General features: G+C 35.8%; 1 protein-coding gene across 6 annotated transcripts; it reads right to left on the reverse strand.

The window, feature by feature from the left end:
* Positions 1 to 1,416: 1,416 nt before the first annotated feature.
* On the reverse strand, positions 1,417 to 8,706 carry slc52a3-2a (solute carrier family 52 member 3-2a). Of its 6 annotated transcripts, none has more exons than XM_067425527.1 (6): positions 8,600 to 8,706; positions 7,059 to 7,167; positions 3,987 to 4,023; positions 2,830 to 3,883; positions 2,138 to 2,261; positions 1,417 to 2,024 (listed from the first exon to the last, which is right to left on the reverse strand). In XM_067425527.1, exons 4-6 carry the CDS (start codon positions 3,846 to 3,848, stop codon positions 1,815 to 1,817), a joined length of 1,353 nt encoding a protein of 450 aa, XP_067281628.1. In that variant the 5' UTR covers positions 3,849 to 3,883; positions 3,987 to 4,023; positions 7,059 to 7,167; positions 8,600 to 8,706; the 3' UTR covers positions 1,417 to 1,814. The 6 variants fall into 6 exon arrangements, with proteins under 6 accessions (XP_067281628.1, XP_067281625.1, XP_067281629.1 ...); XM_067425524.1 differs by having other exon boundaries at positions 2,830 to 3,891; XM_067425528.1 differs by having other exon boundaries at positions 3,987 to 4,026.
* Positions 8,707 to 10,765: the final 2,059 nt, after the last annotated feature.

Here is a 10,765-nt window from a genome sequence, read left to right on the forward strand (position 1 = left end):
CCATATACATACTTTTCACAATTGTATATGTTTGCTTTGTATCTTGCTAGTGAGTTTTTCCATAGTCCCCTATATCATTCTCCCGAGGTTCGCAGAATTCTTAATGCGGTACGTGAGCTGCTTACATACATTTATTGTGAAAGTTGCATATACAAGTCATTTTTTTTTTAATCAGGTTTATACGTCCACCATTAAGTACATCCAATTTAAATTTGGAAACAATGTTGTATTTAAATTGTCACACTTACTATTTATCAAACAGTTTAAATGTTTTTTCATACATAAAAATATATAGATGGATATAAGGGGGTCCCCCATAAAGGTGCATCATATTTGGGGGTCCCTGGCATCGTAAAGTTTGAAAACCCCTGTATTATGGTATAATAATTTTTTATTTATTTTTTTATCTATTTTTTAAAAGCACCCTGGACCCATAGTTTAGTTTTTCTCAGTTGCTTTGGTACATTTCTTGAATCATCCTTAAGATTTGCAGACCAGCATTTCTATGAACGATTCGTACAAACAGCACCACACAATAGATTAACAGCAAAAGCCTGCATCTTTAGTTCATCTTTTAAAAGTAAGTATTTATGTCAATGAACATATCAGTGCCATCAGAAAAGTCATTGTCTCATTGTTCACAAACAAAAATGCTTAGTCATCAAAATGCTTAGTTTTATGAGGAAAAATATATGTAAAACATTTTTTTTTTTAAATGTAAATAAATGAATATACTTTTTAACCTAAATTGCTAATCTTGCGCTGCTCTGCGACTCGCCACAGATTGCGCAATCACGTTGTAAAGGTCACGCTATACGTAGGCGGAAGTACATTTTGTGTGCATTTTAAATTGTGATATAATAAATCTATAACACTGCAGATTCTTAAGATCCTATCAGACTAATAATCAGTGTTTTTCAAACTTTCCAACTTCAAGGCCACTCATTGTCAAAGTCAATATTTGATGCCACCCAACAAAGGCTGTTTTTTGAAAATTGCTGCAATTATGACAAAAAAAAATAATAAAAAAATATATATAATTATAATTATTATTATTATTATTATTATTATTATTATTATTATTATTATTATTAACAGAAACTAGGGCTGTAAATACATTAAAATAATTAAGTAGAATCATGCCATAACATGAAAACAAAATATGCTGTCTTGATGCAGCAGGATTTTTTTTGTAATTGTCATTATTTGTAATTTAAACTTAACTCAGCTATACTTTTTTAAGGCAGCTCAGGTAAATATTTATATTGGAAAATTCATTTGAAACATGTTAGATTACTTTATGCAAGTTTGTACAAATGAATAACCATCCTGATTTTTCTCCATAGTAATAAATCAAATGCATGTTACATTTCACTTATTCATTCTATAAGATGTTACTGATAAAATAAATAAACATAAGGTTACTTAATTTTAATAATGAATCATTTTAAGACATTCTGAAAGCAGTTTACAGAGGTCCCCTAGTAACATCTGCTCATGGGTGAGAACTGATGGAAATAAACTAGATTACTGTAGACCGTTACCGCCTCCTGGTGGACATTTGAGGATTCTGCCAAATATGGCATTGAAAATAAAAATAAATGGACAAGCAAGCAAATAATAAAAAATTTAAAAAACTTTCAAAACTTGTAATAAACAGATATGAATAGCATACATAAAAAAATTACATTAAAAGCAAGATTATTTTACATTGTTAATTAAAATACTTTATATTAGTTTCAAACTAATTCCTTTTCTGACCAAGTCTAATGGAATTGTTTATTATTATTATTATTATTTACAGGTCCGATTTCTTATAGGCAATTAGTGTTACATGGGTCACCTGAGGTGAAAAAGTCATATATATTGACCAAAGGAAACATAGTCACCGCGCCCAACATTGAGCCCAGCTGCACTACTGCTCCACACCACACAAGAGCGCTGTGGCCTTCATCTCGCAATATGACAGCAACAATCACCTTCACGTAGGATAGGACGAAGATAAAAAAGAACCACGCCAACACCTGAAAAACACAGGATTACTAAATACAGCCTACAAAAATAAACAATAATTTAGATGAAGCAAAAACACTTCTTATATTATAAATAAACACAATTTGGCCCCTAATATACTCACAATAAGGATGATTCCAGAGGTGTCATTAACCAGCAGAGGACAGGGACTCAACACAGCCATGGCCATAATGTAAACTCCAATAAGAGAGCCAACAGAAGTGAGAACTCCCATCAGAACTAAAGACCTGATCGGAATGTAACAAAGGGTTGAGAGATATAGTTATTTAGTTGTGTAAAATATCTATCTATCTATCTATCTATCTATCTATCTATCTATCTATCTATCTATCTATCTATCTATCTATCTATCTATCTATCTATCTATCTATCTATCATCTGTCTGTCTGTCTGTCTGTCTGTCTGTCTATCTATCTATCTATCTATCTATCTATCTATCTATCTATCTATCTATCTATCTATCTATCTATCTATCTATCTATCTATCTATCTATCTATCTATATAGGTATATATGTCAGCCTTTCTCAAGCCTATATTTAAAAAGTGTATTCTGTTATGGCAAAGCTAAATTTACTCCAGTCTTTAGTGTCAAATGATCCTTTAGAAATCTTTTATGTTAATTTTGAAAACAGTTTTGTATTTTTATTTCATGTCCACATATTTGTTTGGTAAGTAGCCTTATTAAAAAGCATGATCTATTGTAGAGCTGCAATATATGATCATATATTGTTCAAATGAGCAAAGAAATCAAATTACTACCTATGAAATCAAATGTTTTTCATGATGTAGCTCACCTTTGAGTGTAAAACATGCTGATGAAGCAAGCTATGGGATTGGCAACATTTGCCATAGTGGCTGACCAGTGATAGGCCTGGTCTCCATATGGTAAACATGAGTACGACTGCACTGACGGCAAGCCAGTGTTGGTCAGAGCGTTCACCCACGCAAGGATAATGTAGATGTACACTACTTGTATCCACGTGTACGTCCCTGTCCCAAACGTGCTCCTGGGCTTCTGAATGGCCTTTTGCGAGCGCATCATTGGTTTCTGTTCTGATTTCTTGTTTTTCCAGCGGGATATATTGTCTCCATTTCCATTTGTGTTACTGGGGCGCTCTCGAACCACAGCTGGATGGTAGTTCAAAAGTAAGAACGCCACTAAACAAACCACCATCATGGCAGTCAGGAAGAAAAAATAGGCTTCAACTGAAAAATTAGCTGGTTGGTAGTGAGGCACGAGGTAGTTAGCATCTCCTTCAGACTCATTAAGATGCGTTTCATTGGATCTGAGGATTTGAGATGCATTGACACATTCCATCACACCTACACCTTGAACCATCGCCACTAAAGATGGAACAAGACCGCTCAGGCCTTCTCCTATATAATAAGTCATGAGATACTCCGCCTTGAGCTGCGTCATGAAGGGAAGGAACGTCACAGAAGAGGTGCAGTCCACTATGGAGATGAAGAAGATGAGGAGTAGGAGAGGAACGCTGCGCTCCACACCTTGCACCACTACCGTCTCACTCCAGAAGAAAGCCAGGAAGAGGCTAGCCAGTATCCCGAAACCAACAATGAAATAGATAACCGCTTTCTCATTGAGCATTCCCGGGCGGAAGCGGTGCATTAATGTGACAAAAAGAGGTCCGATGTTGGCCATTTGGATAATAACAGAGATGTAGGAGGGAAGATACCAGCCCTCGGGTACCTGTGGAACGATTAAAGGAAGCTCCACCCACAGACCACAGATGGTCACCCAGGAGCCCATGCCAAACAGACAGGCCAAAACATGGGTAAGGATGGACATGGCCATGATGATTTAGATCAGTGTCCCTCAGAATCCGTAACCTAAATGTCTTCCGAAAAGAAACACGATACAATTAGTAACCAACAAAATCATCACTAAGGGATAATTTACCAAAAAATGAGAATGCTATCCTCATTTACTCACACTCAAGTTGTTCCAAAACTGTATGCACGTCTTTCTTCTGCTGAACACAAAAGAAGATATTTAAAACAAATATGACTAACCTAACAGTTGATGATGGGCCCCATTGACTTCCATATATGGAAAAAAATACTTATGGAAGAAAATGGGTCCCATCAACTGTTTGATAACCGGCATTGTTCAAAATATATTTTGTGTTCAGCAGCAACTTTTTATTTATTTTTTCATTTTTATTTTTGTGTGAACTGTCCATTTAAACAACAGAATCATGTTCAATAATAACGGACATTATTTTTTGTAACTCCACTTGGTGCCAGTAGTGGAGTAGAAATTAGGCTACACGCTTCAGCTTTAATTTCCAAATTTGGTGCAGTCAAGTTATTTCAGCTGCAATGTCAGAAAAGTTCATCATTATGCCCTCAAGCAAAACATTTAATCTAAGGGCACTCGGGGTGGATTGACCCTTCAGTGCACTTTCACTTTGGACAAGAATCATCTGCTAAAGTGAAGTTATTCAGTAACATCTGTAGTGGCTGGAGCATTGTCTAAACTAATACTTTGATGCTGTTCCAATGCATTTTAAGAACAAAGTCAGGAAGATTGTGCTTATTTGCGGAAGGGCTATCAAAGTACAGAGTGCAAATAGGACATCCCAGCTGCTCAAAGACATGATCAAATTATGAAGTTTATGAAGTGCTAGACTACGGTTTGTTTGTTCATTTATTTAGCTGTTATTTTATTGTCACTCTTAGTTATTTGTCATTCTGGAAAGCTCATCTTAGCTTGTCGCCGTCATTGTGGTTTGAGTATTAAGCTGAATGATTAGGTCTGTGAACACTGCTGAGTTAGCGAGTAGTAAATAGTTACACCGGAACTGTGCGTGTTAAAAGTTTTGACATATTTAATTAATGTTTACTTTTAATTCGAGAAGAGGCAAGAAACCTAATGCAAGCACAGTTTATTAAAAAAAGGCCCAAACACAGTCCCAGAAAATCCAGTCTCCAGTCCACACAAGGGAATCAGGAACATAATCCAAACAGTTAAACCAGGAGTGCAACAATTTAGATCACACACACACACACACAGGAACAATGACGAAAAAACAACTGAGGAGGCCCTGAGGAGTTTAAAATGTTGTTCTATATTGGTGTTTCCCTAGCCTGACAAGCCAGACCCACATCAAGGAGTTTGGTCTGGAAACTCACCATAGACAGGGCTCAATCTGAGGGGCGGGATAAACGGTTGTCTTTCAAACTCCCTCTGCACGCGATAGGATAGCGCTACACCAACCGGAGCAACGACGGTGAAGCGGAGCTCGCTGACTGATTAAACTTTCGCCGTATCCGGTCGGCTAAACTCCGAACACATCTTTCCTTTTTAAGAATGACTTCAGTGCCGCTGTTTGTTCTTTTCTCAGAGGAAAGCTTAACTCCAAGTCTTCCGGAGGCGCGGGCAGAGCTGATTCGAAAGACCGCCGCCGTTCGCCAGTTTCTGTGTTTACTAGAAGACTGTGTTACTAGAAGCACGCAAACGCAACTCGGCCGTCATTATGGCCCCGCCCGCCAACTCTATAGCCTACCTACACGATGTGATTGGGCCGTCCAGATTCTGAGGAATACAGCTCAGATAGGAATTGAGAGTTGCTAGACCACACTTGCGGGCAAATTAAATTTGCTGCCCTTGCGTCTAGATTTCTAGGCTAGTGTTTCCCTGCATTTCAGAAACAATCTCCGTCCACACTACACTTCCGAAAACGGATGTCACATGACCGTTCATGCACACTGGGCATGCGTGTCCAAGTGTAACTTGCTTCTTGCGCGTGTAGTCAGTTGCAGTAATATAAAATGCAGAGTTTATCTGCAAAATGGCTGCTCAAAAGGACATTTGGTTTCTTGACAGAGTGACAGCTCCAGCTAATGGCCTGGCATGCATAATGCAGCCTTTTTTAGTCATTTTCACAGATTTGTGGGGATCGTTTTGACAGTGTTATCGTCTGTTTTTTGTACATCGTTTTCACGTCTCTGTTTTCACAAATTGACGATATTTGCATAATAGGAGGAATTTTTGGCCAAAGGCTAAAGACTACAGCCAGCACTGGGAGCTATTTCCGCATGTTTTGGGATCGCACTCACAGCTCAGCTCGCAAGCTGCAGGCATTCATGAAAATGGATCAACTTCTCAAATTAATTCCTATGAAAGTTAAGCTTCCAAAGGCATGAACTGAAAACGCGCCAGACTGAACACACGCTTTGAACGTATGCCGCGAGCGTGGTCGCATTTACCTCAGTTCTCATCACGAGAGCTCATTCAGCTCATTCATGACGGTGAATGTAATCTGACTCCTGCAGCGTTAGTGCTGTGACACTCGCTCGGCGATTCACTCATTATATTGAACAGACATGTTCAGTTTTAATTGTAGTGTCTATTCTCTAACTGAACTGATTTTATGAAATTCAACACGGTGAGAAAGTTATCCAGTCACAGTAATCCAGTAGCAGTGGCTTTGAGAGTGGCCTCAGAGGGCAGCAAAGCATTCTGGGAATTGTTGTCTTTTATCCCCATGAGACAAAAATACATTTTCTGTCTTTTCTCAGTCTAGAAGACAATAATGAATAATTTTGTTATTAATTAATTATTATAAATAATAATAAGTTCACATTTCAATTACATTAATGACCCAGTTTAAATACAGATTCATCTTCCCATCGCTGAAGTACCCCTTTAAACAAGACAGGTAAACACAGGCCGGGATCATGACATATACTTTCATACAGTTCACATAAATTACAATGCAACGAGGCTATACAAAACTTTACTGCGATTATTATTGATTTTCATAAGCAACAAATATTTATCAGATAAAATATCAGATCTAACTTACATATAAACTCAATAAAACATGACACATAAATACTGATCGGACACTATATAGCATGCAACAAGTGCATTTTAATTTAACAATTTAACAATAAATAATGTTAAATTGCCTATTAAAAAAACGGAGTATGTAGCAATGAATAAAGTAAAATAGAGAAAAAAGGTTTCATAATAACATGAAATCTGACAGGTACTCACATGATCTGAGGCCGATCATATGGAGACAGAGTCCCGTACAATGAGAGAGATGTGTCTTAAATCCTCTGCATGAGTGGGTGTGCCTTTTCTAGCCAATCATGGCACCTGTCTGTTGATGTTTTATTAAGGAAAGGGATAACTGGATAATGTGTAATTGGCAGATAAATTATTATAATGCAAGTACGTAAGTCAGAAAAACATGAATCATGCGTTTAATAGAAATGCAGTAGTATATGAGTTCTGTAGTATCATCAGTAATTACTGAGACCTGTTTTCTTGCATGAATTCTGACAGCAAATGTAAGAAAATTTAGCCTTTGCTAGACAGACCAATCTCAGCTTCAGTAAAAGTTTAACTATGACCACCATGTTATGCAACAATGGTAAAAAAGTAACTTAATACAAGTGCTGAATATAAATAATAATAATAATTTAAAAAAAAAACAGTGTGGTCTAGTGTAAATGTAAAATGTAGTTTTACATTTCTATAGATTATAGTTCAGCTTTAGTTGTAAAATATTTATGTTTTAAATAATAAACTTAGTGTTGTCAACACTATTGTTGACGTACATTTTACAAATAATAACAAAAAATCATAATATGATTTAAAAATAAAAATAGGAATATACAATACATGTTGCACTCTATATGAAGCCAATCCCTGAATATTGCTTTAATTTCAAATAACCAGCTAAATTCATGAATATTTACAAGAATATGTGACCCTGAACCACAATACAGTATATTTGTGTCAATAGACATAGGCCTATGGGTCAAAATTATATATATATTTTTTAATGGCAAAAATCACAAGGATATTAAGTAAAGTATCCACGTAAAATGTTCCATGAAGATATTTTTTAATTTTATTTCTGTTTATTAAAAACCACAAACTATAATTAAAAGTTGCATCAACACTTTTTTTTTTTCAACATATGTGTTTAATTAATCTACATTTGTGCAGTAAAATACTTTAAAGAACATATTTTTCTTATTTTTATTCTTGGAGACAACATGGAAAATTAATGTGGATGATTTTAGTGGATGATTTCTGTCAGCTGGTGGAAAACACTTTTAACATGAAAATTAAATTGAAATTACCTATATATTTGGCTGCAGTCAGAGACTCAGAGCAGGACCACTCATTAGCTAAATTCAATTGTTATTTCCACTTTTTGTTTTTGAATATATTATAAAAGGTATATGACAAATTTGCAATTTTATTGTAGGCTACTGAGGTATGAAGGAGTCTATACTAGTAATAGTAGAAAAGTCAAGAAGTCTCAAAGCTTATTATTGCCAATTTACAAAAGAAAATAGCATCATTATCGTTTTCTAACCTATGCCTGCCTTTATTGGGTTGAAAGCGCTCAATTTCGCTGAAGGAAAACAAATGTACGGCGATGAAGGGGGAAGGGGAAGTTACCGCATTCAGGAAAAACTTTTTGCAGTTAAAAAACCGTCTTGAATTTATCCCGCATTATAATTACGTAAACTGCATTTATGACCGACTACTACAGACATGTTAATAAATGCACTTACCTGTGTGGCTTGTTCTCTGCTGCTTCTGCGGATTTGAGAATTCGCCGAATAACGCAGACTGCCGCCGTTTTTATGAGCATTGAAAGGGACTGATGAGATCACGAATTAAAGATTACTGAGTTAATCACGCATTTGTATGGGGGCTGGGTGAACTTACGGGGGGCTAAAACCCTTCTAAAATGGGTCAGTGTTGCCCCAGACAGATAAGCTTCACAAGTTCAACATTCCACCTTTTTTGAAAGAACCATTTATTCACAAAGCTATGAGCTCTTAAAACAATGATACATTAAAAGAGAATAAGAACACGTGAACCCATTGCAAACAGCATGGTTCTAGATACCATAATATTTTCAGCCTCTCAAGACATTAGGGCAAATTCTTAACCTGTGTCCACAGCATGATACTACTATATGCAATATTACCCACATGGAAAGAACCTATATGAGGATATATGCGCATATATGAAACATATATGCAGCTTATATGTACATATATGCTGCATATATGCACATATATGATAATATGTATGCTGCATATATGCACATATATAATATGTATGCTGCATATATGCACATATATGATAATATGTATGCTGCATATATGCACATATATTCCACATATAGGTAAAATTGAGGTGCATATATGTGCATATCAGGCCATATAGGTCTCCTGTATTGCTTCTTTATATCCACATATAAGCCATATAAGATATGTCTCAGCTCATGGCAGGATCCGGTCATAGCTCAATGTAATTTTACAGGTTATGGTCTGTATTATTTGTTTTGTTTTTTGTTTTTACAGAATTTTCATGTTTTTTCATTATAAAAGAAATGCCTGGTGTTTTACAGATATTCGCTGTAATTTAAATTTCGACTATTACATTTACAGGAATTGCTTGTATTCTGGTAGCCTATTACATCTGTTTTTTTTTTAAGATGGATTTTTACAGAACAATATGTAATTTTAGCCTATACATAAAAGTGTGATTAATATTTTACAATTTTTTTTTGTAAAATTAGAAAAAAGTAAACGAATGTTTAACTACAGAAATCAGCAGTCATTCAACATGTTTTACTTACCATTTAAGATAATGTGTTGGTTAGTGAGTTGTTTTAGGCTAAATAATAGTATTTGTACATTAGGCCTATACATATTAGTCAAACTATAAATTGGATTGTAGCTACTAATCTTTTAACCTTGTCTTGCAAACAAAAAAAAGAAGCTAATTTTGATAATTTTTTGCACTGACTAATTCTCCGCTAAATTTCCTAACCACATCTATTCATGTACATTTGATGGGTTTCCAAATCCAGTTGCAAATGCAGCTGTGTGTGTGTGTGTGTGTGTGCGTGTGCGTGTGCTTGCATGCGCGCGCGCGTGACGCAGTTTCAAATTGGCTGCCGGTTAATTTTCCGTTAGTCACGCCCACAACAGTTTGCGGAGAGGTACCGTTACAGTGATGTTAGAGCGGGTGATTTGATTTTATATTAGGCTAAGCTACACTCGTGAAGTGAGTCGTGAGATTAACTGGATTTGAGCAGCCGTGAGCAGGATCTCGGAACTATGTGAGGAAAAATAACGCGCCATTTCAGCGAGAATGTCTCGGCAACTACAGCGACTTTTGACAAGCAGCGGCCATCATATCAACCGATCACTGCTGAGGTAAGAGTCTCATTCTATGATATTTATATCGTGTGGCTGCACATTGATGTTGTTGGTTGTTTTAAAGCTGTTGTTAACATTTCTAATCGTTGTTCAGTCACATAACTGGCGTTGAGAGTAAAACACTGAAAATTATAGCAGTTCAGGCCTCTTTCAATTTTCCATCTGTTTAACCAAGATTAACTTAGCTATTCATAAAGTTTGAAAGGTTGTATGTGGTATGTTACCGTCATTATATCTTTTGAAACAATGAACTAACTTTATCGATTAACCATAGGCCTATATATATATATATATATATATATATATATATATATATATATATATATATATATATATATATAGCTCTGGAAAAATGAAAATATATTATATTATCATCGATCCAGATGATTGGACAGTTACGTTACACCCCTAGAGTTATATGATGCAGCTAACGTTACAGTTAAGTCTTCCAGATCACATTAGGTTGAGGTTTTTGGTCTCAGTAAAACATGCTGGCATGTT

This window comes from Pseudorasbora parva, chromosome 19, assembly GCF_024679245.1.
Source record: "Pseudorasbora parva isolate DD20220531a chromosome 19, ASM2467924v1, whole genome shotgun sequence".
In the NCBI taxonomy this organism is placed as follows: Eukaryota; Metazoa; Chordata; class Actinopteri; order Cypriniformes; family Gobionidae; genus Pseudorasbora; species Pseudorasbora parva.

Excerpts from the sequence above, each read along its gene's own strand:
- slc52a3-2a (XM_067425530.1), bottom strand. The coding sequence starts at position 3,848 with ATGGCCATGTCCATCCTTACCCATGTTTTGGCCTGTCTGTTTGGCATG. Across the intron at positions 2,262-2,829 it reads AGCATGTTTTACACTCAAAG|GTCTTTAGTTCTGATGGGAG; the intron begins GTGAGCTACATC and ends CATTCCGATCAG. Across the intron at positions 2,025-2,137 it reads CCTCTGGAATCATCCTTATT|GTGTTGGCGTGGTTCTTTTT; the intron begins GTGAGTATATTA and ends TGTGTTTTTCAG.